Source organism: Neomonachus schauinslandi, chromosome 6, assembly GCF_002201575.2.
Source record: "Neomonachus schauinslandi chromosome 6, ASM220157v2, whole genome shotgun sequence".
Taxonomy (NCBI): Eukaryota; Metazoa; Chordata; class Mammalia; order Carnivora; family Phocidae; genus Neomonachus; species Neomonachus schauinslandi.
In genome coordinates, this window is record NC_058408.1 from 38,080,412 (window position 1) to 38,106,947 (window position 26,536).

The 26,536-nt window shown below is 38.1% G+C and overlaps 1 protein-coding gene across 4 annotated transcripts in view; it reads left to right on the forward strand.

Moving 5' to 3' along the window:
• The window catches only part of RPS6KC1 (ribosomal protein S6 kinase C1), a 204,436-nt gene that overhangs the window by 150,460 nt on the left and 27,440 nt on the right, over positions 1-26,536 (forward strand). For all 4 annotated transcript variants that reach the window (XM_044916375.1, XM_044916377.1, XM_044916374.1 and 1 more), the window contains 4 exons: positions 4,150-4,197; positions 5,426-5,558; positions 15,840-17,435; positions 17,707-17,796. In XM_044916375.1, coding sequence (XP_044772310.1) covers positions 4,150-4,197; positions 5,426-5,558; positions 15,840-17,435; positions 17,707-17,796 — 1,867 coding nt within the window. The remainder of the gene's footprint in view (positions 1-4,149; positions 4,198-5,425; positions 5,559-15,839; positions 17,436-17,706; positions 17,797-26,536) is intronic.

The window sequence follows — 26,536 nt, forward strand, 5'->3', positions numbered from 1 at the left end:
CGCAGAATCACGGCTCTCCGCTTGGTACCTCACAACCAACCGCCTGCGATATTCTGCTTGTAGAGATCCAGATCTTCTTACATCTCAGGCTGGTTTCGTGGGTGCTCAGAGTGGTCTGGTAGATATCCAGCTCAATTCTGGGGACCAGTTGAAATAGGTCCCCTACTCCTCCGCCATCTTCCCCCCCGCCCCGTATCAACTGTATTTTTTTTTTTTTAAAGATTTTATTTATTTATTTGACAGAGAGAGACACAGCGAGAGAGGGAACACAAGCAGGGGGAGTGGGAGAGGGAGAAGCAGGCCTCCCGCGGAGCAGGGAGCCCGACGTGGGGCTCGATCCCAGGACTCTGGGACCATGACCTGAGCCGAAGGCAGTTGCTCAACAACTGAGCCACCCAGGCGCCCCTCAACTGTATTTTAATTAAAAAAAAAAATCTGGTCACAAAGAAAAAAAATATAAATACCTATCTCATTGGATTGTTGAATGCATTATATGATTTAATTCTTTGAAACCCGGCATAGTGCCAGGTATAAAGTAAGCACTTCATTGGAGGTACAGTCTCATGTTTTTAGCTGTTATCTTGATGGAGAATGCTCAAATATAAATCTTTAGTCCCGACTTATTCCTAAGCTCTATTCACATATTGACATCTGTCTTCTAAACATTTACACCTAAATTTGTTCACATGTGTTTATTGAACATTTACCATGGGAGAGGGATGTGTTATATGTTGGAAGAAATATAGTTTGTGCCCTGTATTAGTTTTCTGTTGCTGTCATAACAAATTACCACGAACTTAGCATCTTAAAACAACCAAATTTATTATGTCAGAGTTCTTTGGTTTTTGTTTTGTTTTGATTTGTTTTTTTAGATTTTATTTAAATTCAAGTTAGATAACATATAGTTTATTATTAGTTTCAGGGGTAGAAGTTAGTGATTGATCTGTTGCATTATGTCAAGTGCCCTCATTAATGCTCATCCCCCAGTTACCCCATCCTCTCACCCCCTTCCCCTCCAGCAACCTTCAGTTTGTTCCATATACTTAAGAGTCTCTTATGGTTTGCCTCCCTCTCTGTTTTTGTGTTAATTTATTTTTCCTTCCCTTCTCCTATGTTCATTAGTTTTGTTTCTTAAATTCCACATCTGAGTGAAATCATATGGTATTTGTCTTTCTTTGACTATGTCAAAATTCTTTGGACCAGAGGTCTGACATGGGTCACATTGGGCTATAATCAAGGTGCTGGCAGGGCTGTGTTCCTTACTGGAGGCTCTGGGGAAGAATCCACTTCCAAGTTCATTTAGGTTGTAGGTTGAATTCTGTCTTTGCAGTTGTAGGACTGAACTCTTCCTTACTGGCTATCAGCCAAAGACTGGTCTTTGCTTCTAGAAGCTGTCTGCTCCTTCTCATGCTTCCTGTGAGCTCCCAGAGGCCCATTCCCAATGCTGACATGTGGGTGTCTGTATCTTAGCACCAGCAACCGTGTATCCCTCTCATACTTCAAATCTCTCTGGTTTCCCCTTCTGCCATATCATTTCTGTGTTTCCACTTCTGGCCAGAGATAGTTCTCTGCTTTTCAGGGTTCATGGGATTTGATTGAGCCCACTCAGATAATCCAAGATAATCTGTTTTGAGGTCTGTACCTTAATTACATCTGCAAAGTCCTTTTTTTTGCCAGGAACATAACATATTCATAGGTTCTGGAGATTAAGGTGTGAACATTCTTGGCGTCCATTATTCTGCCTACAATATCCCCATAAAAAACTTGAAATCTGGTTGGGAAATAGACACGTGAATAAAAAAATCAAATCGAAGGGGTTGGTATTGTATACAGTGGGAGAACAAAGAATGGAGAGAATCAGTGTTACTTGAGCTGAATATGGAAGGATGAGTACTTGTTTGATAAGGGGCTTGGCGGGGACATGTCAGGAGAAGCAGCAATAATAGCCATAGCAATAATAGTAACAAGTGGCTATCCCAAGCACTTTTATAAGATGACTTCACTGAAATTCTCACAAATGGTAGATCTGTTATTATCTGCCATTATAGCTTCTGCAGATGAAGTTTTAATGTCTTCACTTTCAGAGTAGAAAGGGTAAAATTATCGTATCGGGTAGTTGAGAGAATTAACATTGATGGCTAAAGCTTAGCACATAGTAAACACTTAGTACATGGTAGGTAAACAGAGTAGAGGGTGGATAGGAGAAATACTTAGGTAGTGGACTTGGTCACTGGTTATGAGCGTAGGGGACAGGGGAGAATTCATAGTGACTGAGGGAGCTTTTTGGTGGTGGGCGTGTTACAAGGATGGTGGTGTTATTCAGTACTGTAGGAGGAGAAACAGGGTTTGGTTTTATGTCTAGTGGGGAAAGGGCTTTGAGAAGAGGAAGGGGTGAGTTCAGAAGGTATCTGTGGGAATACTCAATTGAATTTAAATGGAGACTTACATTGTGTAGGTCAAACACTTGTAAGAGAGTTCAGAGATGAAGTGATCACCGTCACTTCAAATTCATCATATCTAACGTGGAATTTACTGTCTTCTCCTCAGGCTGGTCCCCCAGCTTCTCACCATTCTTTCATTTTCCCAAGCTTGACATCTTTTTTTCATTCCTGACTCTCAGCTCTCTGGAGGGGGAACTCAAAACCCTGTGTACAGTGTTTGCAGGTGTCTGTGATGTAAATACTCCAGACAAGGCCCATTTCAGACAGTGGCTGCTTTTGTGCTGCCATGGCAGAGATGAAGAGCTCCAGCAGAGACCGCGTGGGCCGGCAAAGCCTAAAATCTTTCCTGTCTGGATCTTTATAGAAGAAGTTTGCCAACTTCTGCGGTAGTGTCTCCAAAATAATAAAATAGTAACATGGTAGAATAATTCTCTATCTCTAGTCATTCCTTCCATCCATCAAGATGGGTTAGGGGAGGAGGTAGTCTGAGGGGGCGATGTGTGAGATCATGCATGGTCTTGAGGTAGTTTTTTGGACTTAGGCTGTTTTTCTAAATGAGAGGAGTGATATGATGTAACTTATGTTTTTTAAAGAAAACACTGGCTGCTATTTAGAGAATAGACCATAGGGCAGCAAATCAGGAAGCAGAGAAATCTGTTGGGAGGCCATTGTTATAATCCAGGTAAATCTTTGGATCAGGGTAATAGCTGTGCAAGTGAGTTTACACTTTGGATACATTTTGAACATAGAGCTGACAGGATTTGCTGATGGAAAAAGAGGAGCTAGGATGAGTCTTGGATGGAGAAGGAGTACCAAAAGGGGGTCTTAAGTTGGAGCCTGAGTTATTGAGATCACATTATATCACGTTGCTACATAAGGGATTTTAAGAAGAAAATTGAGACTTTAGCAATGCCTGTAAATTTTTTTTTTTTTTACTTCTTCTAAACAATATATGTTCCACGAGGAAAAATCTTTGTGTAAAATAATTTTCCTTTTAAACAATATATTTTATTTTATTTTTATTTATTTATTTATTTTAAAGATTTTATTTATTTATTTGACAGAGACAGAGACAGCGAGAGCAGGAACACAAGCAGGGGGAGTGGGAGAGGGAGAAGCAGGCTTCCCGCCGAGCAGGGAGCCCGATGTGGGACTCGATCCCAGGACCCTGGGATTATGACCTGAGCCGAAGGCAGTCGCTTAACCAACTGAGCCACCCAGGCGCCCTATTTTATTTTTTTTAAAAGATTTAATTTATTTATTAGAGAGAGCACAAGCGGGGGGGCGGGGGTGGGGAGAGACAGAGGGAGAGGGAGAAGCAGACTCCCTACTGAGCAGGGAGCTGATGTGAGGCTCGATCCCAGGATCTTGAGATCATGACCTGAGCCAAAGGCAGATGCTTAACTGGCTGAGCCAGCCAGGTGCCCCCTAAGCAATATATTTTAAAACAAATCTAGGAAAACATAGAAATGTTCCTAAAATATGGAAGTTTTAGAAAAGGAAACTATAATAAAACCTACTTTAGATAAGACTGTTTTAATCCTGTGATTTGGTGGCTTAAAAAAAAAAAAACCTATTCAGAAATTAACAATTTTGGTGGAGTGAGTTTCAGCATTTACCCACAAACCGTTAAGGTATAGTTTCAAAAACTTACAAGTCAATGTTTCATTGTACTGTGAATAAATTATTACTCATGTCTTTTATGTAGGTTTTACTTGTAATGGACACAAGGACAGAACAGACATTCATTTTAAAAGTAAGTAGAATTTGTATGTTTAATGAATTTTTTAGGCATTTATTTTCAAATTATGTTTCTGAAAGAAAAAATACTTAGTATGTTTTCTGGGTGTTTGGATGTTCTGTTATGTTTGTGATGATCTATATTTATTTTACTTTCTGTTCTTTATCATAGTTTATAAATACGTTATAGCATACATTTAAAAAGAGTTTTAGGTTATAGAGTATGGAGGTGATAGTTTGGGTAAGTTGAAGACTCATTCCCTGCTATTTAAATATATAGTGTGTACCTTAAACACATCTCTAATACATTTTGTATAATTTGTGAAGATTGCACACAATTGTACCTTTGATTATGATTATAGCCCTAAAGAGCTGAAATTTTGCCTTTAAGTCTCTGTTTCAGGTATTTGGGAAAGTGTTATCTACATCCCTGGTCCTCTTTTTTTTTAATCTAAATTCAGTTCTGTTTCTTTATATAACTCAATTTCTAACTAAATGAACAAGGAAAGAAAAACCCCTCGATTTTGTAATTTCAAAATTGAAATGGATTGTGACAGTACATATTCTAAAATATCCTAATTTAATAATTTCCATAGCATCTAGAAATAATCAATTTCAGATTAATTTTATATTTCTTTTTCAGATATTTTTTCTTTTATTTACAGCATGGCAATAGGTCACATTGACATATAACTGAAATGAATTTCTTTCTGCATATACTTTATCACTGGCATTTCTCCGGATTTTTAAACAGGGCTTTGACACCAGACGTTACAGATACCTTGTTTCTTTGGAGAAGACTTAAAGTAGTCTTTATACTTTTTTGGCATAAATTTTTCAAATCTCCTGTTTAATCTAGGAATACCTTTTGTGTCTCAGAAATTTGAATGGTCTCACAGTGTCTACTGCTGTAAAGATATATATATATGTAAAATAAAACTTAAGAAAAGGTCATAGAGAAATAACTGCGTGTCATCCTGATGACTTAGTTTGAGAGCATCTGTAATAAAAACACTGACCCACGTAATTGATTTTAATGGCAGCTTTGTGGCATCTTCCGTTCTCTGGATTCACGCCAGATGCCATCAGCAGAGCCTCCAGGGACTGAGGGGCATAGAGCAGCAGATGAGTGGTTTCTCTGAAGCCCAGAGTAACTCGGATAGATTAGTTTGGTTGATAAACACAGAGCACAGCAGGCTCCAAAGGCAACTGAGGGTACAACTGACCTTTTTGTTCTCTGTCAGGGTCTAAGGAAAAGCAGTGAATACAGCAGGAACAGAAAGACCATCATCCCCCGCTGTGTGCCCAACATGGTGTGTCTGCACAAGTACATCATTTCTGAGGAGTCCGTGTTTCTTGTGCTGCAGCACGCAGAAGGTTAGTTTGTGGTTTAAATTGTTTACAGAGCAAAGAATGTCATCTGCTTAGCTTTTCAGTGTCTATAATGCCCTTTTTACTTCTGGCATCGCATGGGCAGATAAAACATACGAAACACATGTAAGAAACTGTTTTCCTCATTCCTCCACTCTCTTTGAGTTGTGAGGGAAAATGAAAACCCAGGTGAACAGCAGATTTCATTTGAACTACAGTAACATTCTTAGATATACATAACTACTTACTTTCTCCTCGAATTGAGCTACTGTGATGAGCACGTTAAGGTGAATGTGTGCTAAAAGAGCTAGGTTTTGTTTTAGGCATTTTATTTTGTTCTCTGTTCTCTGCTAAAAGGATACATTAGTGTTAGATGACGAAAGTAAAAAGCATTCCCTGAAGAATTAATTAATTACCTCCTTTTTTAGAATGCATGGGTATTTGCTCAACATCTGACATTACCCAGTTATTCTGATCCGGGTTTTTACAAATACAGCCATTGGCATCACATATGGGTACAAAGCAGAGGCCTGGTGCTCTGCCTTCAGACTATTTATGAAATTTCAGCTCATGGTAGTGGGAACAGGTGGCAAAAAAATACTATGTTTTGATTTGTTTTCGCCCTTTAACACCTGAATTTAAATAAATAGTCTTTTTATTTAGAATGACTGAATACAGCATATAAATATAAATCCACATAATAAATAACTACCTTTTGGCCTGAAGAGGTGTTTTTAAAATAGTAAAAAAAAAATTTAAATTATTTTCCATGTTTCATGAAGGTGTTATTTTTATTTTTACATTACTGAGAATAAAGAACTGTTGTGTTTTACTAATAGGCTTGACATTTGAATTTAATGCATTTTCCCAGGAAAATGAGTCATTGCTTTGTGGAATGAGGTCTTTTATGATAACTAATGCAAGATTTTTTGACGGGGGCAATAAACTATTAATATTGTTTATTATGAAGTACAGCACAAGATAACTACAGATGGAGGGAAGACCTCCATATGTAGTATTTAATAGGAAATTCAGAAGGGGCTCCATGGTCTCTCAGGTATTAAGAGAGTTAATTGTGTGTGTGAATCGGATAACTAATTCACCTTTGTTCAGACATTATAGACAGCTTTTATCTGAGGATACCAGTGCATTACAGACATTATTGAATTAGAGGTCATGTCATCTGATAGCGAAATACAGCCACCTCTGGTGTGGAACAAAATAACTTGCGTAGTAATAATCCATAATAATTTAGAACAAGGTCAGTAGGATGAATGTAATTATAGTCAATATTCTATTACCCAGTGTGGATTATTCATGTTGGAGATTATCTGTGGCAAATTTTCGGTTCTAGTTTGCCTCTGCTATTCGCAGCTTCTTCTTGCTCTTTCTCTTCCTTCTCTAGAACACACTTCAGTTTTTCTTCTGCCATCTGCTCACTTTCTCTTATACTCCTTAAAGCTGATATTTCAACTAATTTTACTTTAATACTGAGAAAATCTTTATAATCTCTTTGAAAGCCGTATGTCTAGATTTAGATGATCTTTACCAAACTCTTTTTTCCTTTATTGTTGGCCACAGCTGACTTTGAATGGCTACATGATATTGAATTTGTCCTGGATGATTTAAACTTGGTGGGGGAGGATCTCTTTTTGACTGTTGATTTCAGGTGTCTACTGTTTGATTATAAGCAGATTTTTATAACACAAAGATATTAAATTATAGTGCAAACAGGGACTCTAGGTTCATTTAATGTTCTGCAAATTTATTGAGCATGTATTGTGTACTAGACTCTCTCTTTGGTGAACAAGACAGGAAGAGAGCTTGCCCCTTTGAAACTTACATTCTTGTGACGAGTCAAACAGAAAACCAAAAAGCATGATAATATGGACTAATAATAGGGACCGCACTGGTTTCTAACACAGCGATCTTTAAAAAAGAACGACTGGGGGACTACTTTAGATGAGGTAGTCAAGGGAGCCTGCTCCAAAAAGGTGACATTTAAGAGGAGTTTTGAATGACAAAAGAAATAACCATTTGGATGTAATTGGGAAGCGCATTCTAGGTACAGGGATCAGTGTAAGAAATCAAAGGCAAAAACAGTATCTGATGAACAAGAAAGGAGACCATTTGGTTGGAGTGTAGTAGGTGAGGGCAGTCGTGGTACATGAGGCTCTTGGGGAAGTAGGCAGGAGTCTTGTACTGCAGGGAAAGGACTTTGGCTTTTATTTAAGTGCATTGGGAAACCAGTGGATATCTAAAGCAGTGGCAAGAGCTGATTTACGTTTTAAAAAGATCACTCTGGCTGTTGTATAGGGAATGGATTATCAACAGGCAAGGAAGAGTAAACAAGCAGCGAATAGTCTAGACAAGAGGTGATGATGGCATGGCTTTCTGGTGTTCTAGCCGCTGTGCTTTGAGGGTAGACTCAGTGGAACCTGTGATAGATTCTGGGTTAGGGAGAGAAGAATTTAGGCGAATTTTTTGGCTTTAGCTTGAGCAGTCAGGTGAACTGTATGATGGGCAGTATGCTATCTTTTACATATTAGTGGTATTTGTTACCTCTGTGAATTAGAAGTTGTGCATATATCATACACACATTACTTATATATGTGTAAATAGCTATTCCTGAAAAATAAGTGTTGAACAATTGTTTTCTCTAACATGAATGCTTGAATACTTATGATCTGTGGCTTTAGCTTCCTTCTGCTTATAGGACTATTCAAGATTCACGTAAGTCTCTTGGATTCATTTTCTTTCAATTTTTAATTCATTTAGTCAGAAATATATTGGTGCTTACTGGGATACAGGCTTGGTTCTAACATGGCAGTGAACAAAACTGATGAAGACTTTGTCCACATGGAACTTACACTGAGAGGCAGAACAGACAATAAGCAAATACATAAGTAAATATATGTTGGATGGAGATAAATTGTATGGCGAAAAGTTAAATAAAAGACGGGTAAAGGGGATGCCAGAAGGGTGAGGTGGGGGTTACTAATTTAACTAGAGTGGTCACCTCATTAAGAAAGGGACGTTTGGCCAGTGACCTGAAGGAAGTGAGAGGGGGAGCATTGTGGATATGTGAGGGAAGAGTATCTCATTAAGAGAGAACAAATAGGCTTGAAGCCAAGAGTGTACTTGGGGTATAAGAAACAGCAAGGTTACTGTGGCTGGAGCAGAATGGGAAGAACTTGGGGGTGGGGAGGCAGGTGGGAAGATCCTCTGTGGTCTTAATAGGCCACTTTAGGAACTTGATTTTATTTTATTATTATTATTATTATTTTTTGAGAGCACATGCAGGGTTAGGGGGCAGAGGGAGAGAGAGAGAGTCTCAAGTGGGCTCCATGCCCAGTGTGGAGCTCAGTGAGGGGCTTGATCTCACAACCCTGAGATCGTGACCTGAGCCGAAATCAAGAGTCAGACCCTTAACCGACTGAACCACTCAGGTGCCCCAAGAACTTGATTTTTACTCTGAGTAGATAGGAAGTGATTAAGGGATATTGAGCAGAGGAGTGACAAGATAGGGATCACTCTGGCTGCTTTGTGGAAATTGTTGTCTAGAAGGGCAAAGGCAAAAGCAGGAGACCAGTTTGGAAGTTTTTGCAGCAATCCAGGTGAAAATAATTGTGGTTTGTACAAAGCGTTAGTGGTAGAGGCGGTGAGAAATGGTCATTCGATTCTGAATCTATTTTTTTTTTTAAAGATTTTATTTATTTATTTGACACAGAGAATGAGAGAGAGAGCACATGAGAGGGGGGAGGGTCAGAGGGAGAAGCAGACTCCCCGCCGAGCAGGGAGCCCAATGCGGGACTCGATCCAGGGACTCCAGGATCATGACCTGAGCCGAAGGCAGTCGCTTAACCAACTGAGCCACCCAGGCGCCCCGATTCTGAATCTATTTTGAAGATAGAACTGACATAATTCTGCTTTACACGCCTGCAAGGTTTTTGGCTCACAGAACTGAAAGAATGGAGTTCTCATTTACTAAGATGGGGAAAGCTGTGGGAGGGGTGGATTTAGAGGAAGAAAATCAGGGATTCAGTTTTGGACTTGTGAGTTTGAGATGACTCTGAAATGTCCAGGTGGTGTTCAGTAGGCAGTTGGATATACCAGACAGGATTTTAGGAGAGAGATTGAAAATGTTTATTGTTCCTATAAATGAATCCCTTATTTTAACTCTGGAGAAGAAAAGGTGAGAAAACAATTGTATTCAGTCCAGGCCACTTGTGTTATTAAAACTTTAAGTTCCTAAGATTAGGGATTATGTCATTTTCATCATCTGTATCCCAGCATTTAGCAGAATACTTGGTACATAGAAGATGTTCAGTGTATAACTGCTGAATACTGAGCAGGTCAGAGAAAAGGTGAAATGCCTAGGTTAGAAGGAATGCCTGCAGGTGTGGGTACACCGGATAGGTAGGGGATGGGAAAGAGTTTTGTCCCAAGTTACTTGGGGACCCAAGGGGTGAAATGATTCTCTTTTTATTAACTAGTTTTTTTAAATTATGAAATATATAAGGCAATACGTTTGAACTATATAAAGTAAAAATAAAAACTCTCCCTTCCTAGTCACTTTAATACCCAGTTCTGCTCTCTAGAAATAGGGGAAATTTTCCAATGTGTATAAACATATACTCCCTACCTGTCTGGTTAAATAAAATGGATCTAAAATATTGTTCTATGGCTTGTTTCCTTCCCCCATCTTAACAATATACCTTGGACAACTTTCCTTGTCAGTACATACAGGTCTGCATTAAGAGAGACCAGTGTAGTGATTAAAAACAAGGATTCTAGAGCCAGACTACGTTAGTTTGTGTGACCTGGGACAAGGTATCTAGTGTTTTTGTCCTTCTGTTTCCTTATCTATAAAATAGGGATGATAATTATCTACCTCATACAGTTGATGTGAGGATTAAGTAGTTGATATATGTAAAGCACTTAGTGCCTGGTAAACATTGTGTAAGTATTTGCAAATGTTGCTCTTGTGGTTTTGAATAAAGAATATTTGGTTGTACCGATATTATAATTTATTTAACTACTCCCTTATTAATTGGTGTTTAAATTGTTTCTAGTATCTTTTCCTATATATCTTTGTGTATTTTTGTTTTCTTTTTTTGAGAACTATTTATAGCATGAATTTCTTGATGTACAATTTAGAATTGGTGGTTCAAAAAATGATTTTGATCATTGTTCCAGTAGTATTTTATCGTACATATTAAAGTCAAGTCCTAATTCTGGTCAAGCAAATTTAACAAATATTCTTTGCAATCTTTCAGAAAACCAATAAATTAAAATTTAATGAGAGACAAAGAGTTTTTACTAAACTTTATTAACTGCTAATTTCATAGCTTAAAATGGCTAATATCTCCAAGTTTTATATGCTTCAGTGAGGCTTACAAAGGTGTCATTTGTATTTCTAAAGTGTTCAAAATTGTAAGTATGTTAGGTATTTTCTTTTTTTTTTTATGTTAGGTATTTTCTACTTATATTTTGAGATTTAGCAATAACAGGGTTTTTTAAAGGATAACTTTTTTTTTTTTAAGATTTTATTTATTTATTTGACAGAAAGATAGAGAGCACAAGTAGACAGAGTGGCAGGGAGAGGGAGAAGCAGGCTGGGAGCCGGACATGGGGCTCGGTCCCAGGACCCCAGGATCATGACCTGAGCTGAAAGCAGCCGCTTAACTGACTGAGCCACCCAGGCGCCCCAAGGATAATATTTTTAATGTTACAATAATGATGTTGACATTTGTGTAAGTTTATCTGTTAGGCCTGATCTTAATTCAGTAGAAAGTAAAACACGCTCAACTTTTGTAGGCACCCAGCAAAGAATGGAAAGGGGCTAAAACGGATTCATTCTCTCTTGAAAAATGCAGGTTTTTTTTTTTTTTTAAGATTTTATTTATTTATTTGACAGAGAGAGACACAGTGAGAGAGGGAACACTAGCAAGGGGAGTGGGAGAGGGAGAAGCAGGCTTTCTGATGAGCAGGGAGCCCGATGTGGGGCTCGATCCCAGGACCCTGGGATCACGACCTGAGCCGAAGGCAGACGCTTAACGACTGAGCCACTCAGGCGCCCAGAAAAATGCAGTTTTTTTACAACTCACTTTAGGGTACTTGTTTAGGTTAGGAACAAATGTCATAAAGAAAGTGCCAATCATCACATTTAAAAATTCTATGTAATAATGAGAAGAATGGAAATTAAGGGAGTTGCCATATTTGACTAATCAAATTGGTCAGCTTGCTAACATCCAATAAAGGCAAGTTGCTATGAAGGTGGCATTAATACACATTGCTTATAGGAGTGGATTCTGGTACAGCCTTTCTGTAAAGCAGTTTCACAACATGTATCAGAAGCATTAAACATATTCATGCTTTTTGATCCAGTCTTTTCAGTTCTGGGATTCTGTCCTGATGAAATTATCAGGGATGTCAAGTACTTCCATGTAAAAAGTACATATTATTTTAATAGTAAAAGATTGGAAACAATGTAAATATCCAACAATAGATGAACACTTAAATACCTCATAATATCCATCACGTGGATATGCTGTATAGCCATCGAAGTTCATAGTCTCATGAAAATTAGAAAATGATGATGATGTTATGTTAGTCACAGATAAAACGTCTGAAAATAAATGTACAAATAGTTAATAGTGCTTTTTAAAAAAGATTTATCCATTTATTTGAGAGAGAGGGGGAGAGAGCGTATGAGTGCACATGCATGAATGTTGGGTAGGGCAGAGGGGAGAGAATCCTAAGCAGACTTCCCGCTGAGCATGGAGCCCAATGTGGGGCTGGATCCCATGATCCGTGAGATCATGACCTGAGCCAAAATCAAGAGTCGAACACTTAACCAACTGAGCCACCCAGGTGCCTGTAGTTAATCGTTTATAGGTGATTTGTATTTGAATTTTTCTCTTCTGTTCTTTTCTGTATTTAATTTTTTTGAAACCATATGAAACCATATATTTGTTTTAAAGCAGGAAGAAAGCATGACCCAAAATAATGATATTATTAATATTTATAGACCCTTATTCTTAAAAGATTTTCAAAATACTTGGAAAGATGTCTTTTTATAACCTGATTTAATAAATATTTATTTAATACATACTATTTTACATGCTAGGCAGAATCCTTTCCTTGTAGTTATGAAGACTCTGCAGTCTGGTAAAGGAGATGGTAAAAGTATGGGCGTATAAAAGTAATATTAATATGAAACAGAATGTCTTAAATGTTGTAAGAGGGACTAAGTGATATAAAAGATTCAGAGAATCTGAATCCACTGAGGGGATGCCAAAAAATTGGTAAAAGAAAACAAATTCTGAGGGACTGTCAAGAATGGTTAGGATTTTGACAAGTAGATATTGGAGAAACTAGTAAGAAAAAAAAAATTCTTGAAGTGGTAGGTATAGTTTGAGCAAAAGCCCAGGATGGGTTATATTTGGAGAAATCCAATTCAGATGGATTATTTGGTGAGTTGAAGGGGAGGACCAAATCATAGCTTGACACATTACATTTACTGAGGGGTTCAAGCCTCTGTGGAGTTGGTACATACATCATTAAGTAGATGGAGGGGATTTGGGTTCTTGAATGGAGAAATAATGTAAGATCTGTGCTAAAATGGAAGATTAATTGGGCAGCAATTAGTGTGATAGAATGATACAGAAAGCAGTTAAAGCAGGGATCTAGTTGTAGCTGTGAAGTTATTCCAAGAAGCAGACTGGCCAAAGGAATCAGTAGAAGAGGAAGACTCCATGAAACATTATGGACATATCTTACAGGACTTGGAAACTTGCCCAAAAGAACAAGGGAGAAAAAATAATCTAAGCTTGGTCCAAAGCTTTTTTGCCGGAGTGGCTTGGAGGTCAGAAAGAGGAAGTGATCTGGGGGGGTTGGGGTGGGTGGAGAAAGAATTGAAGCACATTGAATTTTCTATTTCAGCACTTCATCCAGGTGAAATTGGCCTAAGAACGAATGAAACTTTTCTTAGAACTTTACTGGGTACCGTTTCTTGCTGTTACTAGAACTTTGCAACTGCAAAGACTGTCTACTTTGTGTTGGCACATCTCATTTTGATGAGTTATCATTGAGTTAAAGCAGCACTGACTGTCTGTTGTGTCCTGCACACTGTTTAGGCAGTAGATAGAAAGATGGAAGTGACGGTCCTGTTTTCACAGTAGTCCCCATCTAGGAGAATGGAAGACAACACACGTTGTTTCAGTTGGATTGTGTACAAGAACCCCAGCTCCAGGTTCAGGCTTTATTGTTAGTGTGCCACAACAGACGTATTTGTGATCAAAGGAGTGTGGCTATTGCTGTCAAATGATGAACAAAAGATGGAATCAATGCATAGCTTCTTTTGTGAGTTTCAAAGCTATATATGAACCTTAAATTTTATTTGAATATGGGGGAATATGAAATGCTAAGTATAATCTAATGAGGACAGAAAGTTAGCTAAGAAAAATGAGAGGGGAAAAGTTAAACACCATAATGTCCAGTACTACTAATTATTATCAAAATGGGAGAAAACTGTTAACTGGGTCACAGGGAGAGGCGATGTCTGAGTATCTTAGGATTAATATTATGACAGCTACCCTTTATTATACATTTACTTTGTAGTGGGCACAGTACTCGGGGCGGGGGGCTTTATGTATTTACTGAGTTCCTCTAAATGAAGTGAAATGCCAAGTACAAAAAGATTTTTTTGGATGCTTCCACTGACCTTTTTATACATATAATTGACTGTTGGAGATGATTTCTCTTAAGATTGTTACCCTTGGTATAGGATGCTTAATAAAGACATTAAAAATGTGCTGGAAAAAAAATTGCCTTCTCCATGTTAATAGAGGGATTCATTTTTAACACATTATTTCCCATTTTTGGAAGCTGCGGTTATATATTCACAGTGGATGCATCTGCAATTATTGTTTGTAAGATTTTTAGATCAGATTTAACTTCTTGTAGTACAGTAAAGCTTTGGTAGGTTTTTGATACTTAAACAGGTATTTGTTCAAAGATTCTAGTGAGCAAAACAGGTTCAGTTCTTAATGGTTAAAATAACACAAAAGAAAAACAAGGTGAAATAACTAACAAGTATTGCTGGTAAAACATCAGATTCCTTTGATTTCTTTGAAATTGATTTTTATGATTTTACTTTTCTGTAGGTTTCTCGTATATATCAGAATACAAAACTGGAATTACAATAGCCAGCCTCATTAATGGCTGCCCAATTAATTTTCCTCAATTGCTTTACTAGGTCTTATTATACCATATATGATGTATATGGGGGGAATGGGAAAAATGTTATTAGTATGTCATTTACAATGGCATAATTATATACCAGATGCCATATCTCCCCTCTAGTCTTGGACTGGGCATTTTCTTTCTTTCTTTCTTTTTTTTAAAGATTTTATTTATTTATTTGACAGAGAGAGACAGCGAGAGAGGGAACACAAGCAGGGGGAGTGGGAGAGGGAGAAGCAGGCTTCCCGCGGAGCAGGGAGCCCGATGCGGGGCTCGATCCCAGGACCCTGTGATCATGACCTGAGCTGAAGGCAGACGCTTAACGATGAGCCACCCAGGCGCCCCGGACTGTGCATTTCCAAAATGGAATAATATTGTTAGTTTTTGCTCCCTATAGTATATACAGTTTTAAGCAGCACTTATTTATGTATTTCCACTTGGCCAAGGGACCATGCTTCAAAAAATTATTACATGAACAGCTCAGAACATAATCAGATGTTTCAGCAGCTAAATCATATTTATTTATTTATTTATTTATTATTATTTTTTAAAGATTTATTTATTTATTTGAGAGAGTGAGAATGAGAGAGAATACATGAGAGGGGGGAGGGTCAGAGGGAGAAGCAGGCTCCTTGCTGAGCAGGGAGCCCGATGCGGGACTCCAGGATCATGACCTGAGCCGAAGGCAGTTGCTTAACCAACTGAGCCACCCAGGCACCTGCTAAATCATATTTAAAGCAGTGTTCCAGCTGTGGGATTTCATATTAGTATTTGTTAAACTAATTTCAAAGGGAGAAGTAGGTTGTCATTTAAAAGATAATTGGTATCAGGAGATATGTTTAAAACTATACTCAGTAGTCAGCAATAACAAGAAAACATGTAATTAAAATGCTTGTTTTATAGCATACTTGATATTAATGGGTATCATTGACTTGCTTTTGGTTGATTATTAGAATACTCTTTGTTTTTCTAAGGGCTTCAATAAGTAACCATTATTTTGGGGATCTTAAACATTTTTTTGGTTATACTTGTTCACAGGTGGCAAACTCTGGTCATATATCAGTAAGTTTCTAAACAGAAGCCCTGAAGAAAGCTTTGACATCAGGGAAGTGAAAAAATCCACACTTACTAAAGTTCACCTGCAACAGCCAACTTCTAGTCCTCAGGACAGCAGCAGCTTTGAATCCAGAGGAAGTGACGGTGGAGCCATGCATAAAGTCCTGCCTTTGAAGACTAGTCTTACTCCAAGCTCTCAAGATGATAGTAACCAAGACGAAGAAGGCCAAGATAGCTCTCCCAAATGGCCAGATTCTGGCTCAAGTTCAGAAGAAGAATGTACTACTAGTTATTTGACATTATGCAATGAATACGGGCAAGAAAAGATTGAACCAGGGTCATTGAATGAGGAGCCTTTCCTGAAGATTGGAGGGAGTGGTGTTGATACCAGAGTCATTGGAAGCTTCCCAGTGCACCTTGCCGCCGACAGGCACAGCCCCAGCACCCAGCACATAGCTCACGAGCTGCAGTTCTTCGCTGGAGACGATGATGTAGAAGCAGTTAGTTCGCCAAGAACGTCAGATTCCCTTAGTAGATCGAAAAACAGCCCCATGGAATTCTTTAGGATAGACAGTAAGGATAGCACTAGTGAACTGCTAGGCCTTGATTTTGGAGAAAAATTGTATAGTCTAAAGTCAGAGCCTTTGAAACCATTTTTCGCTCTTCCAGATGGAGACGGCACTTCCAGGAGTTTCAATGCTAGTGAAAGCAAGGTAGAGTTTATAGCTCAGGACACCATTAGCAGGGTCTCAGATGACTCTGTCCCAGTCATTTCTTTTAAAGATGCTGCTTTCGATGATGTCATTGGCACTGATGAAGGAAGGCCTGATCTTCTTGTAAATCTACCTGGTGAACTGGAGCCAACCAAAGATGGTGCCGCAGTGGGACCTACTAAGTTTACACAGACTAATATAGGCATAATTGAAAGTAAACTGTTGGAAGCCCCCGATGTTTTATGCCTTCGGCTTAGTACTGAACAATGCCAATCAAGTGAAGAACAAGGCACAGAGGAATTGAGTGATCCCTCTAGACCTAAATCCCAGAGTATAGCAGAGAAACACAACGCACAGGGGGATCTTGGGATGTTATTTGTAGCAGCTGCTGATCATAGTAGTTCAGGAGACGTGTCTTTGTTACACAGCTCAGATTCTAAGTTCCAAGGACTTGGAGTGGGGGAGTTGGCAGTAACTGCAAACAGCACAGAAGAAAGCTTATTCCATATTTCTGACCCACTCTCAGGTGCTAATGAATATAATGTAAACACAGAAACTTTAAAAACTGAAGAAGTATTGCTGTTTACAGATCAAACTGAGGATTTGCCTAAAGAGGAACTGACTTTATTTCAGAGACACCCAGAGACTAAGGGAGAGAGTGGATTAGCACTAGAAGGAGACAAGGAAATACATCAGATTTTTGAGGACCTTGATAAAAAATTAGCACTAAACTCCAGGTTTTACATCCCCGAGGGCTGCATTCAAAGATGGGCAGCTGAAATGGTGGTAGCCCTTGATGCTTTACATAGAGAGGGAATTGTGTGCCGCGATTTGAACCCAAACAACATCTTATTGAATGATAGAGGTCAGGAACTTTTGCAAATGCATTTCTTTTTATTCGCTGTTGCTTCCAATTAACTGAGTAGGCGTTTTATCTTGTAATTAGTATCTTCATTTCCTGTCTAGAGCTTCATTATCAGTGCGGCAAATTCACCCCCAGTAATAGCTTCTAGTACTTAATGATGCCATTATTCTTAATGATACTGTTTTTAGCTACAAAAGGAGTAATTACAGTTCACTTCTGCAGAAAATGGAAGAGAAAAATGTTTTGATTTCTCCTGTCGTTTTGTTTTTAGGACACATTCAGCTAACGTATTTTAGCAGGTGGAGTGAGGTTGAAGATTCCTGTGACAGCGATGCCATAGAGAGAATGTACTGTGCCCCAGGTTAGAGCAATCTCCTAAAATGGTTCACTTGAAAAAGTAGTTCAGCAGCTCTCTTTTCTTTACAGAAGTTGTATTTTTCACTCACAGTTCACATATATGTTGGCTTTGAGTATCTCTTTAATCCTTCAAAAAAGAAAATTTGGGGATTAAATCATTGTATATTGGTTTATCTACCCAATAGAGGTAGAGGGGTGTGTGTGTGTGTGTGTGTGTGTGTGTGTGTGTGTTTGTGTGTTTGTTGTTAAACAGGTTTGGACTTCTTTTAGAACTGACAGTGAATTCTGTCTTAGAAATGTCGTAACTTCTTAGTGTTTAGAAGGACCTTTAAATACCCTGAACCTCTTTAAATGGATGGTTTTATTAAGATAGGAGAGGGAGCCAACAAAAGGGGTAAAATTCCTAAGGATAAAAATGGATAAAATGAGGAATTAAAAAAAAAATGCTATATTGTGACTTCAGTGATGAGCCAAGCTGGCATTGGAGAGCAGATTTCAGAGTTCTTTCTATATCTGAGACATTTTAGGAAGCATGTTCATCTTGGCTTAAAGTAGCCAGTTTAGCCAAATATTTGACACAACAGGTTTCTCTTGCTCTTACTGTATTGTCTTTGTTTTTTAAAAATTAGAGATTTACTTCTGGGGTGTGTTAGATCCTTTGCTGATAATTACAGGTCATTTAAGCATCTGAATTGGATTTGAGTTAGTGTGTCTCTGTCAGTGCAGATGGGGCTATATTTGAATCCAAAGTTCGTTCACCTTTTGCCTAGCTTTCAGCCTCTTTGGATGGTCAAAGTTGCTTCACTTGTCACCCTACTGGCTTTCAAAGGAGGTTCAAGCTGATTATGTTGACATGATCTGCTTAGTTGTTGATTAATACAGTATTTAATGCTCCTAGCTAACCAGTGTATTATTGATGCCTAACATTGCTTCCCTGCATAATGGGAAATGATTATAATTAAGATTGAAAGAGCTATATTGTTTTTAGTTACAACCTTCATTGTTAAGAATTATTTCTGTATTGGGGAATAGCGAAGTTTTTCAACCTGTGAAGCAAATGTCCTAAAACTGTTTCCTGAAGACAATGATGTGGATTTTTTTTTCTTACTGTTATACCTTTTCCTTTCCACTTCCTTCCCTCAAATTAGGGGTGTTTGATTTTGTTTCTTCCTAGGGGCAATAGAGCATGCCTACATTTTTTGTTTCTCTCAAGTAGAAATGCTGTTTTTGAAGCCTTATTAGTATGATTTAGTTAATGGGATAACAAAAATAATTTCATAATGCAAGCACTTTATTATGGTTATCTGGTTCTTCTTTTTTATACTCTCCCCCTTTTCTAATTTTATAAATAACATTTTAGGTACCAGTGTACATAAGAACATACATTAATTGTAATGAATTTGGAGGTTTTAGGATCAAAATTAAATCTGGGAGTTCTTTGAAATGAAACCTCTTAAATCCAGAAGTGAAGTGCAGTGTAAACCTCACATCAAAACCAAATATTTATGGGACATTGTTTAATGTTTGTAACTGACTCCTTATTTCCTTTTTTTATTTTCATTCTCTTATCGAAAACTATAGTGTCATACTTTGGCAGTCTAGCAGATTGACATCCTGAGAATTTTAAATATGGAACAAAGCTATACTACATTCATCAACAAATATATACTTTTAATTTTGTGTACTGAAATACTGAGTTTAATCCAGATCAGTTTCCACATTTTCCTTTTTAAGCCTTTCCCTGGAAATCACAGTTCTCATAGTTTACCAGCAGGTGGCAGTCTACCATTAATGGATTTTTGCTGTCATCTTCCAGGTTGCCCTTCTAACATTTGAAAAAAGCTGTCATCTGAAGAAGGGCTTTGTTTTAATTATTTGCATGACAGAATTGTACTTTCAAGCTTTGTGAGTTGCAAAAGTGTTCTAGCATTATGGCATGCATTGAACAATGTGGAAAGTCTCTTCTATTCTTTGGGCCTATTAATGTTTTATCAATGGGGGAAAAACAAAACCAGGAATGGCCTTCACTGCAAAGTAAAGCTAGTGGTGTAATGTAGATGATCATAAACCCAGAGAGTTACAGAACTCAGTTAAGTCCGTGTTCTCCTGCCCCTCGTTTATAATGCAAGGGGAATTGGGACAAAAAATTGTAAATTACTGTTTTTTTCAAAAGTGAATAGCAGTGCTGCTGATAAAAACTGTAAGTAGGCTTTCCTCTTCTCAAATGGTGGGAGCAATGCTAATATGCTAATATTTCAATGATTAAAAGTCAGACATGGGGACAGAGAGTACTTACTCTCTTTTGGTCTGCCCTTAGAAACACTACAGGGTTGCTGTCATTCTCTCCCACATCCCCTCTGCCTTTCCGTTTTCCAACTCTAACCTTAGTATTATTGTCCAAGTAGCTCTAAAGCATGTTAAGCAGCTGATGTTTGGTTAGAAAGTAAAGTTGTCATAAGGTTATGATGAGAACGGTCCACTTCTGTTTAAACAGCATGCAACCTCTACCCCGACCCCTCCTCCCTCCTGGGAATCCTTATCACATATTTGTCCTAAAAACATAATCCACCTGCCCTGTACTTTGTAATATCAGCAGTGTATCTTTTCATCTTGTGGGTGATGTGCCTTTATATTTTGAGAAAAATTTCCAGTAACAGATTCGATTTACATGGACAGAAACTTGAGCACATGCCAAAGTAGCAGGGGGGCCATTATTCTGCTCTATAAATAAGTTTAAAAAAGAAACAACACACACACAGAAACCTGTGAATCAACATGTTTTGGTCTAATTGAGGGGAAAAGCAAGATAGATAAATTTTGAAATGCAAATGATCACCTTCTGTTATTGAAGTATAGTTTCTGCCAACTTTGAGATCTCAGATTATAAAAAGTCAGAGTCATTTCAACAATGTATACTACCAAGGATATCTGATGTTCACAAGTTTCTACAACAACGTGAAGAACTTCTTAAAAAGTTGCCACTTTTTTATATTAAAGAAAACAAGTCCAGTAACAAAAAGACAAAACCCATGGAGCTTTCTCTGTCTACATCTGTGAAAAAGCCAGCAAATAAATGGCTGCAGCTGCAGGCCGATCAAGAGGGTCTTGAGAATACGAATTCCCTGATCAAACCCAGCCCTGTTTTCAAAGTAGAAGCCATTCCTTTTAGGTTCACTTTGTATCCTTAGATTATCTAGGATGATTCTCTAGAAAGGTTTTATTTTAAATAAACATCATTCATGGTAAATGGGCTCCTTTCATACCAGAGAAACACAGGACAGAGTTCAGGAAGAGAAAGAGCAAAGAAATAGATCCCAAAGTGGGAATAGATTGTATAGCAAGTGACAATATAAACATAACACTGTCTAGTTTCCATATTAGGAAACTTTAGATACTTTCTATTAAGAGACTTTTAGACGGGTTGTCCTATTTTTCGTTGTGAGAGGTTATAGAATAAAAACTGGAGTAAATTGATTATTCTTCTCTAGAGGACTTCCTTGTAGTTACTCTGATTTTATTTCTATATTTGTGTACACATACACACACACAGAGGATTTTATGTGCTATATCATCATAACTGTTAATCTATCCTAACATAGACTAAATTTTTGTTACAGCATTTTAAGTATAAAGGAAGAACAAAGTGTCAAAGTATTTTTTTATCAGTATTTTTTTTCTTAACAGTCTTGACTCTTCATCATAAAAAAGGCAGCTAGAAAACAGAACCTATAATAGTAAGCATATAAAATACAAAAGACTATATTTGAAAGTTTAAAATGCAATCTAAGGCAAGTGAGTAAAATTGTTTATATGTTCGTTATTATGCTAATATAATCACTTCAGTTGCTTATTCTGGTCTTCACAAGTTGATATGGTATCCTATCACTGTGTGTCCTTCACCTTTATTTTCCACTCCATTATGAGCCTTTATAAATGCTTGAAATTTACATTGGTATTTCTCGTTGAATACTTTTCAGACTTGAGAATTTATAGGTGAATATGTGTGTAAATTGAAGTCCAAACTGCTTTTTACTGCAGCCCAATCTCCGCGCTCCCAGATGTCAAATGACAGCTTTGCTTCCTCTCTTGGGCGATCTCACGCTTGGAAACGCTCACAGCTGACAGTGAAAAGTGAAACATAGAAAAATCATGCTGAAAACTATCTGCAAAATTCAGTTTTAGAGCATGATGTTTATTTACTACCACCCTTTGCTCTTCTAGCCTGATGTTATCAAATAGTCCATGAATATATTTTTTGAGGGTAGTCTCCTCTGCCCTTTTTCCTAAATGTGTCTTACATATTATTTGTTGCTTTTTTAAGCATGGTGCTCCATGTGATAGTTATGTATTTGATACTTAGATCTAGGACTCAGACCATGGATGGTTTAAAATATCATGAGGCCGTCATAAGTTTAAGATTTAGAATCATAAGGTGGAGTTAAGAATGACCAACCTTCAATATTTGTCCCACATCAGCCGTTAACTCATTGCATGGCCCTGGGCTTGTTATTTAAAGACTTTCTAGACCTAAATTTACCACTAGTAAAACAGATTTGTTGAGTATAAAAAAGATCACAGATATCAAATCACCTAATATCCTTCTTACACAAAATGTAGTCAGAATTCAAGTTCACTGTATTAAGGCAAGAATTTTTTCCCCCAAGGATAAATACTGATTTCTTGTCTAATATTAGTAGGGTGAAAATAATTATTTCACTTGAGGACTTTCTAAGTGTGTGTGTGTGTGTGTGTGTGAGTTAAAGATTTATTTATTTATTTATTTGACAGAGAGAGAGAGAGGGAGGGTACAAGTAGGCAGAGTGGCAGGCAGAGGGAGAGGGAGAAACAGTCTCCCCACTGAGCAGAGAGCCCAATGTGGGGCCTGATCCCAGGACTCTGGGATCATGACCTGAGCCGAACGCAGATGACTCTTAACTGAGCCACCCAGGCGCCCCTCTAAGTATATATTTTTACTCATTTATAGAGTATTTATATAATATATATGATATAGAAATGAGGGATTTATGGATAGTATTTTCATTTGGAGGAGAAAAGCCAAGACACCTTTTGAGTAGGGCAAAATTTAATTGCCAAGATTCTCAACAAACAAAATTGTTTGAGGAAGAAAGAACCATTTTGCATATGAGAATTTTGGGGTCCTGGGTAACTTCACCAAACATGAAGGAATGCAAAGTTGAGAGAGAAACCAAATGAATATAGATGTGTATTTTGAAATAATAATTATATAACCAGGAAATATGGCTATATCTCTGGTGTAGGCTTTAAAATTTTTTCCCCCAAAGGGGAAAGAAGAAAAAGGCAAGAGGGAGCTATAGAAATAATTTTTAAAAGAGTAAAATATTTGTGGTTAATATTTAAACATTATCTTTCAAACACTAACTCTTTTGTTTGATTTATCCTTAAGCAAAACTTTACCAGTAACTCTCTTGTACATAGAAGATGTATAATGTATAATGTTTTCCTTGAACGATTAGCAAGTACTTTTAATCCTTTGCCTCTAGTTCTTATTGTCATAAAGACCAGATCTGTATCTTCCTTGGGAGAACCAGTAGCTTTTTAAGTTTGCCATAGAATAGTGAAAATTTTACCCTGATGAAAATTCTCTGATGTACTTCACCCCTGTATATTGATGAAACTTGTTCCATGAGTACAGAGTCATATTAAGATAAACAGGGGCACCTGGGTGGCTCAGTTGGTTAAGCGACTGCCTTCGGCTCAGGTCATGATCCTGGAGTCCCGGGATTGAGTCCCACGTCGGGCTCCCTGCTCAGCAGGGAGTCTGCCTCTCTCTCTGACCCTCCCCCCTCCCATGCTCTCTATCTCATTCTCTCTCTCAAATAAATAAATAAAATCTTTAAAAAAAAAAAAAGATAAACAAAAAGAGCTTCCAGTCAACTCAAATCTTATCTTGTCCAGGCAAGTCCCTCCTGATGGAAAGATTAAGGAGTTGCTTTATACTGGTTTGAAGGTCTGGAACCTTGGGATCCATCCTTAGGTAGGATGTATCTTGGATCTCTCACAAATCCCCCAGTGATGGGCCAGTCACCTTCACCTCTGTGTTAAGGTCACTCCATGTTGAAATAGACCCATTCTGAAATCATACTTTTCATCAGGACAAAATGTGATTTGTCTCCCACTGATGGGAATGAGGCAGAGTAATGGCAAAGTGTTCCATCCTTGTGATTTGGCACCTTAGTGAATCACACATTAGCTCTTCTCAGGAGAAGAAATTCTTTGGCCGTTAGAACTAGAGAATTTTTAAGAGTCAGTTAATAATGTTTTCATACAGAAGAGGTGAAATACAAGATCTCTGTATGTTTCATAATACTACCTGATCTACTAGGGAGTGGGGGTTATCTCAAGCTTTAGATTATTAAGAGGAAGTTAGTTTTAACCTCTTATTTACTTCAAACCTTTTTCTTTATGATTTTGGACAGATTCTTTTTTTAGAAATAGGAACATGAGACTAGATACGTGTAGTTTTAAGTAATAGCTGCATTGTAATGCTTCTTGATTTTTAGGTCTAAGTTGATTCTTGGCAAATCTTCAGTTACTTAGCCTCACTACCATATTATTGTAAAAAGGAAAATGAACTATCTTTTACCTCTGATGTTTAATGCAGAAGAGATAATGCTTAAACATTATGTACCAGAGCTATTGGCTAGCTACTTTGATCAGTTTCTATACCATGTAAAATTTTGTCAGTTTGAATCTCCATGAAATAACCAGGGCTTACTCCTTTCAAGCAATTATTCACAAATTCTTCCTTCAAATAAATGTTTAAAAATGCTAAGGTTTTAAAAAATTGATGACAGAGCAAATGGGATTCCTTAAGCTCCTTTAATAGCAGTGCATGAAGGTCTGCCTGCCTAACACGGCAACAGCAGTGGAGAGAGGGGGGTGGGAACTGTGGCTGTCATTTTCACAATTTTTAGTTAGCCTTTTTCTCATCAATCAACTTTAATGGCTTTGGTTGGGTAACACTGTGACACCCGATGGCTCTTCAGAATGGAGCAGTTGTGATATGATCAATGGAAAATGGAGCATGCTGTTGGTTTTTTTCTTTTTTTTTCCTACTAGAAATGCAGGGTGAGAGAGTAAGCAAGATTGTATAGAGCTCAGAATTATAATTATAATCAGTCAACCAGAAGTCGTATGGTAGTTGCCCATTTCTTATTTTATCTCACAAGAAGATGGTATAGTAATGATACCTATAAACTCCCTTGAACAGGTAATTCTTGGCTCTGGAATGCTGAATCAAGTTAAATCAAGGAGTTTTGATGCAACTTAGGCAGATAATTGCAGGAAAGCTCAGAACATGGTTGGCAGGTCACCCGCACAACAAGAAATTCAGAGCTGGGTAGTGAGGACAAAGCAGAATTAAGTCTTTGGTCAAGCCCCGCCTGAATTCCCCGAGTGCGATGTGTCCTTACGTCCAAGACCCCACAATACAACCGGCCCAGGGTTTCAGGTAATTAAAATACGTGAAAACAACTGGATTAATAATGAGGTGGTGGCAGGCAGCAACGCTAGAGCCTGGGATGAAGCAAGAAAACAAGTGTGTGAGAGGTAGAGCTGCACGCTTCTCCCATTGCCTTGTGGCACTGTGAAGAGCGGGGCGCTAGCCGCTGCACACTCTTCTCTCTCGAAAGTGCTAGACTCTCTCATCGGCCTTCTCTGGATAATACTCTAATGAATGTGAGGAGTGTCATACTGGCAATTTATAAGTAGTTCATACATCCTACTCAACAAATAAGGCATTTGAATAATCAGTTGAGTGCAGAGTTGGAAGATTTTATGGAATGGAGAATGGAGAAGTGGGCAGCCAGCATTTTCTAAAGTAGGACAAAATATGGAAAAAAGGGAGCAAAGTGCAAATTCCAGGCTCTAGCTAGTCTATCACTCTGAGAATTAAGATCTGCTCAAGAGATGTGAGACCTTAGGCAAGTACATTTCTTCTGTCCAAATTATTTCATTTAAAATACATGTTCTCTTGAACACTTGTGTACCTTCAGACTTAGAAGCTTTAAATGTCTCAACTTTGATAATTTAGTTTATAGGTATTAGAGAAACAGTTCAGCCCTGGAATTAAAATGAAATTTTATTCTCCTAGTTGATATGGCTTTTAGTTTTGCTTTCAGTTGCAACATTTTGTCTTGTTTGTGGAAACTTTTAAAAAATTGTCTCCATATCTAAATACCCTTGGGAAGCTAAGAGGTGTAGTTGTCCTCCAGTGTACTTAAGTGAATTTTTTTTTGGTGACATTAAAAGAATACTGACTGATACTAATTATCTCACCAGACTAGCAGCCAGATATTGTAGCCAGCTTACGCACTGGTAGCACCTTTCACAGGACTGTGTGCCTGGATTCCTCACATTGAACAGGGGCACGGGAAACCCTGAGTTACCTCCCAATCCTGTCTTCTTCCTGCTCCCAGGGCTTTTCAGCGTTTTCCTTTGCCACGTGCCATCCCCTCAGAACAAACCGAGGCAGTCACTGCGCTCTGCAGAGGGGAGCACTGGAAGGCGTCCACTGCACCACCCTCTTTAAGCCACCAGCATCTCTTGCCGGGACTACCGCAGTCATCAACTGACTGACCTCCATTCTCACCCGGCTTTAATCTGTGTTTCATCCAGCAGCCAGGGTGTGCTTTAGATAATGTTTGAAACTTTCTAGCCTACCACATATAAAAGTGTGAAAGGACTTGACGTAGATCTCTATG